General features: G+C 33.4%; 1 protein-coding gene across 1 annotated transcript in view; it reads right to left on the bottom strand.

Annotated features, from left to right (window-relative positions):
- LOC127848033 (complement C3-like) overlaps positions 1–6,647 on the bottom strand; it is a 58,680-nt gene extending 52,033 nt beyond the window's left edge. Inside the window, exons 1-8 of the mRNA XM_052380319.1 lie at positions 6,573–6,647; positions 5,670–5,769; positions 4,330–4,390; positions 3,524–3,733; positions 3,122–3,195; positions 2,377–2,514; positions 761–803; positions 55–142 (exon numbers count right to left, since the gene is read on the bottom strand). Coding sequence (XP_052236279.1) covers positions 55–142; positions 761–803; positions 2,377–2,514; positions 3,122–3,195; positions 3,524–3,733; positions 4,330–4,390; positions 5,670–5,769; positions 6,573–6,625 — 767 coding nt within the window. The 5' untranslated portion in view covers positions 6,626–6,647. The remainder of the gene's footprint in view (positions 1–54; positions 143–760; positions 804–2,376; positions 2,515–3,121; positions 3,196–3,523; positions 3,734–4,329; positions 4,391–5,669; positions 5,770–6,572) is intronic.
- Positions 6,648–7,127: the final 480 nt, after the last annotated feature.

Below are 7,127 nucleotides of genomic sequence, written 5' to 3' on the forward strand. Positions count from 1 at the left end.
AATAATTGCAACAAGTCAAATGTTCTTATGTAAGCCTTAAAGCGAACCACTTACTTGGCTGATACTGTCACATCTATTTTAGTATGGTTCGGCAATATGTATTCTCGTCCAGTTGAAATCTCTACTCCGAAGGTAGGGAGAACTGTTAAATAGTTGGAAGCTCGTATATGCCACTAACAAAAAGCGTGGGCTCATAAAGTCTCTATAAATGCATTTTGCTTTTAAAAAATTACGTTCACGAATTAGCGTAAGCAATGCGTTATATATAACATAATCCGGTTGCACAAAACTTTAACAGCAAGTAAAGGTAATTGTCTGTTAACTTTAAGACCAGATAACAATACAATTAAGACCAAAATTTGTATCAATCTTAAGAAACGTATTTGATCATTCAAATTTGTTAACAATAACCTCATATATGTAAGCCTTAACATTTAAGTCACACAAAAAGCGTGATCAAACAATTGACGACGGTAAGCTTAACTGGTCGTTACAGTTTTGAGAAACTAGTCCCATATCGCATTGAAACAAGCCAAAGGCTTTGTCGATTAGTGTCATATTTAAAATTGCCTCTATGTATAAGAGGATCCAAAATGCTGAAATTATTTTGCTAACGATTTTGCATAATAGTTTAAATAATTTGTTTAATGCTGTTGGGTTTTTAAAATATTGTTGATATTTTACGTTCAACACTGGTTCCTTTGTCATTGCTTTAAGTAGTGCACAATGTTGTTTATAGAAATTATATATTCATACTTACCAAATTCGCGTACATCAATAGGAGCAATGGCATACGTATCCAACTATAAAGAAATCAAACAAATTATTTGCGGTAATGCGTTAATAAGAACGAGCCCTTTTCTTGTTCCTTTTACTTCATGAAATCGTGTAGCCATGATAAAGTATAATTAAATTAAAGTATTTTCTTATGAAAACGTACGATTAAAGCCACACATCTTGAAATGAAATACATGGCATAGTAAATTTAAGTATAAATAAGAAACATATTTTATCTATGCCAATTAGAATACATCTGGTGGTAACAAGGTAGAAATCCGTCTCTTTTGCGCTTTGAAACTTAACAATAATCGCGTTTGTCGAAAATGGACGTATACGTCGAGAAATCCTACTGTCGGTTTTAAAAGCGGTACCGGTTGAAAAATAATAAATTACTTGTTAACTAGGCTATAGATTTAGTTTTATCTATCTCAATAAGAATATATCTATTGGTTACACAGTAGAAATCCATCTTTTTTGCGCTTTAAAACTTAAAAATAATCGTGTTTTTCGAAATGAACGTACACGTAAAGAAATTCTACTTTCGGTTTTAAAATTAAACAGAATAATAAATTAGTTGCTAACTAGGCTATAGATTGAAGGACAATTTTGCACACTTTCAAATTGCATCTATATGTATTGATTAACATTTGCTTAATTTTAAGGTGTGTGGCTTTAAGTGTTGGTGTAATGCATATTATTTAGCAGAGCGAATCAAGATAATGGTCTAGCGAGAAAATATACACTGGTTCCCTGTTTTGGCATTTATATGCTTTTAAATATGTATCGATTCGACATCCTAGTTGTAGCGAATGGGTGATGAATCCACCCAATCGCCTCTTTTAATGTTCATATGTTAAAATACCACTCAACGTGTGATTTTCAATAAAGTCGCGTTTTAATAAATTTTAAGTTAAGTCACTAGTTCATGTCAAGCGGGATCTAAAAACGATCCGGTCCCATTGCTGAATAAGAATGGTGCAACGTTTTCGGACAACCTGAACATTCCTCAACTTAGTGGCACGTTAAAGACATAAGAGCCTTAGAAAAATGATGATGACGATGTTACTGCTTATGTTGCTGCTGTTGCTGCTGCTGTTGCTGCTGGTGCTGATGCTGATGTTGTTACTGCTGCTGCTGATGATGATAATCATGATGATGATGATAATGATGATGGGGATGGTGGTGATGATGGTGGTGATGATGATGATGATGACGATGATGATGATGATAATGATGAGGATGATGATGAGGAGGAGGAGAAGGAGGAGGATGAGGATGATGAAGAGGAGGAGGAGGATGAGGATGATGAGGATGATGATGAGGAGGAGGAGGAGGATTAGGATGAGGATGAGGATGAGGATGAGGATGATGATGATGATGATGATGATGATGATGATGATGATGATGATGATGATGATGATGATGATGATGATGATGATGATGATGATGATGATGACGATGACGATGATGATGATGTTGTTGATGATGATGATGATGATGATGATGATGATGATGATGATGATGATGATGATGATGATGATGATGATGATGATGATGATGATGATGATGATGATGACTTCTCGTTCAAATATATACCTTTCCTCCAAGTTTAGCCTTGATAGTCCATGTTCCAATATCCGGAAACGGCGGAATCTCAAACTGTCCCTTGTAGAAGCCATTTTTATTGCTCCCAGGGTCAAAGCTTATTCTGCCTACAGTCATATTTGTGGGACTCTACAAATGTCCGTTACAGAATCATGACATGAAAGTAAACATAATAATTGTATATTTTAAAATAATATATTTATATTTCTTTATAAACTACGTTATTCTTCAAGAATATTCACAACTTAAAGCGCTGTAGTATAGCTATAGCTAGATTGATTGCAAAAATGAATATAAGCACATAACACACGGGTAGAAATTTTATGCTCGCATCTTCATATACATGGAAACATGTGTAATTTTAAATTAGTATTAGACGTGAGCTTAATATCGTATGTCATATTGGTCAACATGTTTGCAAACTAATTTCGAAAACAGATGATACATTGAAGAGCTACAGCATACAATTTTAACACATATATTGACGAAGCAATCATCATTACTAGAGAATAGCCAACTTAAATATAATACGGGCAGGAATATATGCAGTAAGTAATCGGTAAAATTAGGTTATGCATTAGTTCAATAGTTCCGTGGGAACATAGTTTGAAAAAGGATAATTGACTTTTGCCTGAAATACCAAAAAGCATTTAAATGTTTATTGTAAAACAACAAGTACATTTGATTGGATGAAGTTCTTTTCATATTCTTCACTAAATAATATGCTACCACTCACTATCAGGTCAATAGCCAGCTGTTTGTCCTTGATTGGTTTCATCGATTCGTCCATCGCCAAAACTCGAACATTTACTGTTAACATAAAGCTTAACAATAACTAAATCGAGATGCATGACAACATTATATTAATAAGACCATACAACTTGTGCAGACAAAATCATAAATATAAAAATCGATGAACATTTGTATTTTGTTTATGATAGGAATATTGAAACTTCATAATCAACATCAGAAGAGAAAGGAAACAAAGCGTGATACAATCCACGTTAAACGACGATTTTTGTTTTAAACAGTGCATATGTGCTTGGAGTTACGGAGGCAATGTAAGATAAGAAGAAAATATCAGTTCGCATTATTTCGTGTCTGATAACAAGCGTTCTTGCAAAACAATCCGACATACCTTTCTCCTCGGGATTGTACAAAGGTTTGTCCGTCTGTACGATCAGGTAACCTGGTGTATAACTTAGGGCGATATCTCGGACCTGCTTCCCGTATGGTCCTTCGCAGACCAATTTAATTGTTTTCGGTCTTTCTTTGAGCTTTGGACTGGCGTCGATGTCTTTAAACAGGTCATCTCCAGTGACCTTTATAGTAACCTCGACAGGATGATCTTTTAATTAAAACAGATATTAGGGTTACCTGGTAATATGATTTGTTTGTCTGTCATAAATATAGGATCTGGCACGAGTTGTCATATCATACCATATTTTATTAAACGAGTTCAGGAATTTTGTTAGTAAGCGAGCCTTTGGCGAGCTGACTTACGAATTTCCTGAACGAGTTTCATAAAATATTGTATGACAACGAGTGTCAGATCTTTTTTATCACATGCTTTTAAATGAGCAAATTAAATAATTATTTACGCACAAATAATGATAAATCCCGAATGTTGTTTACATTTCGTGAAGTCATTTGACGTTGCAACGTCATTTCAGCAAAATACCAAAATGCGATTTGTCAATAAACGAAACCTAAGCCAATGGAACGCTTAAAAATGTTGTATTACACATGTGTAATAAAAAAATATTAAATGGTTATATAACATAGGAAACAGGGTATGACATGTGATAAATACATTTCGCGTGTATGAAATGTAAATAAGTACATTAAATTGCTAAATCATGAAAAAATATAAATAAAAAATATTTATTTAAACAAATCGCTTAGCAACATAAACGAAGATATAAGGTTTACAAAGAGCCTTGCCTGCATCTTTTATCGTTGTCATATTTTTGGAGATATGCTTCTTCAGATATTCAAAGTATACCTATAATATAAAATGATAAATTGTTTTAATGTGAAGGCCTCATTATTCATTATTCCGTTTTTTAAATCGCCCAAAACGTTGGAAAATGGATGTGCGTTGTCTAGAAAATTAATATCTGGCAAAAGATGTTGATGCCAATTATATAATCAGTACACCTGGCATGCCTGTGATAAAGCAAAAAAAAATAAGCCTCACGTTTCTTTGCGAGTCTTTTAGACGTAATAGAGTTTGGCAAAAATCAAGACTGAAACATATATGCGGAGTACAACATTAAATGACGCCAAGAGAGGATCTGACATTAATATCATGATTTTTAATATGAGCTCAACGTTAACACAATTTAGCGAGCTTGGTGAGCTAACATTCGAACTTCATTAGCTATTTAGAAAATAAATAAAAACATATTGAGGTACCGAATTACGACGAGCATTTAATTAGTTTGTGCCGATTACAACACTATCTGCTAACGGTCAGCGAATAGCCAAAAAGTTATAACAAACGCTCAAAACATATCATGCGTACAGTTATATATGGAACTGGTTATATTAAACAAATCTATAGCATGCGATACATTTATACCCACGCAATATTATAAATCTGCGAAATAATGCTATTACTGTGACTAGGCAGACGCTCACATTTAATAAACCTTTGTATATTGACGACATACACTATTTAAATAATATGTTGTATTATTTACGAAGAGACATTACATAAATTATATAAAATAAAAATGTTTTCGTTTATTGGACTAGAATTAATTATTCAGGTTTCGTTGAATGTCATCGCATTGTGTTCGAAACAATATAAAGACATTAAATACTGTTATGTACTTCACGATGTTCTGGATGCTGCATTCGATTTTTTATGCTAACGCGCTCATAACAAATAGCAAAAATAACCGCATCCAGTTTTGCAACATGAAGCTTTATTTATTTTAATTATTTTCGTTAATTTGAATTTTTTAAATCTCAAATATAGCTCCGAACACATATAATCCACATATGTAAAGTATACACTAATTTAATCCCTAAAAACGCGACCAATACTATGTCATTCTATTTTTCGAATGATTGCCAATATCGCGGTATCGATGGGGCACATTTTGACGCGTAAAAACATACGGGTCGAGTCGCACGTTCACATACGGACGGATTCCGTGGAAAAATTTTTTATTGTTTTCCAATATAAATCGTGTCATGAAAATGAATAAGTTCTTAGTGTGATATGTTAATAGTATATTATGATAAATCATAAAGATTAATATATAACTACAAACCGTTACGATCTGATTCTTTTCATCCCCAAAAATGCCAACAAGCAGGGTCTCCTCGTTTTCAAGACGGATCACATTCGGTGCCAGGACATATTGGTAGTTCCTAAAATGAACATACGCTATCTAAGCATGTGCATATGTGACATCTTATCGTTTTTAATGTAGGAAAAATTATAAAGATTTCCAACTGTAAAATTACGAAGGCAAATACTAACTTTTGGAACCAAGGCATGGCAGTAACAAAGCTTTACATTTATTACACAATTTTAAAAAGCGGTCTTATAAGTGTTTGCTGTTTCAATTCTGGTCTGCTTCATGTGGTACAATTGTAAATATTGCAAAAGTATAAAGGAGGTAAACTAACATTAAGTACAATTCACAAGGTTTTCCGAGATTTTCGAAGTTCGTCTGAACGTTGTACTTAAGAGTCACGTGATTGTTTTCCATTGTTACCATCTACTAGTCTTTTATAATTAATTATTATTGTTTATACACAGAATAAAACGGCTGACATTTAATTTAATCCTGAAAATCAGTGATTATAAGACGCAAAGTAAAACCATTCCTAGATATATGTATTACATGTCGAGAAAAAACGGCTGCGGCAGTCTTATTATTTATGTAACGTGCTAAACTAATATAGTACTGACAATCGTTCTAAAATAATGTAGTACTGAAAATCGTGCTTAAATAATATAATACGGAAAATCAAGCTCAATAATATAGTGCTGAAAATCGAGCTCAATGATATAGTACTGAAAATCGCGATACAAAAATATAGTCCTGAAAATCGCGCTTAAATAATATAGTACTGAAAATAATGTTTGTTCAATTAGTTGCATTTATTAAATATATGCACAATGTGCAATATTACATTATTTTAATCCGCAATAATAAAACGCATACCCCTTCACGCTGCTTATACACGCAGCGAAAAGCAAAATGCTGATAAATCCCATTTAAACACTTAACTGATTTAAGAGCAGACGCGCGCTTACATCTGATTATAAAGAGGCACGCGGTGGCCTTGCGTTTCATTGGCCCGACCGACTGAGGCTTATCGGAAAACCGCTTTCGTTATTTCCTAGAATTGCTTATTTTCGTGACCTTCTTCTCGGAATATTAACATAGTTCATGGGAAACGTGCTTGAAGCATAAACCAGATTACCAGACGATGTTTTCGTTGAAACTTTTTTTAAGAACATTCGTTTGGGTTATATCACAAGATAAGAGTAAGAAAGCATTATCGTGTATGTGGAACAGAAATTCGGCAGCATTAAAGAATTTGTTAAATGATATTTTGATTGATTTATTATCCAAATACAATTCAACATACGGTTAAACAAAACACATAAGTTTTGTGTATACGTGCCACAGCATTTACATGTTTTATTTGCATTTAAAATTATTTCCCTATTTCAGTAACAAAACATCTATGGTAGAGTGATTTCGGACAGTGCG

This window comes from Dreissena polymorpha, chromosome 10 (assembly GCF_020536995.1).
Source record: "Dreissena polymorpha isolate Duluth1 chromosome 10, UMN_Dpol_1.0, whole genome shotgun sequence".
NCBI classification, from domain to species: Eukaryota; Metazoa; Mollusca; class Bivalvia; order Myida; family Dreissenidae; genus Dreissena; species Dreissena polymorpha.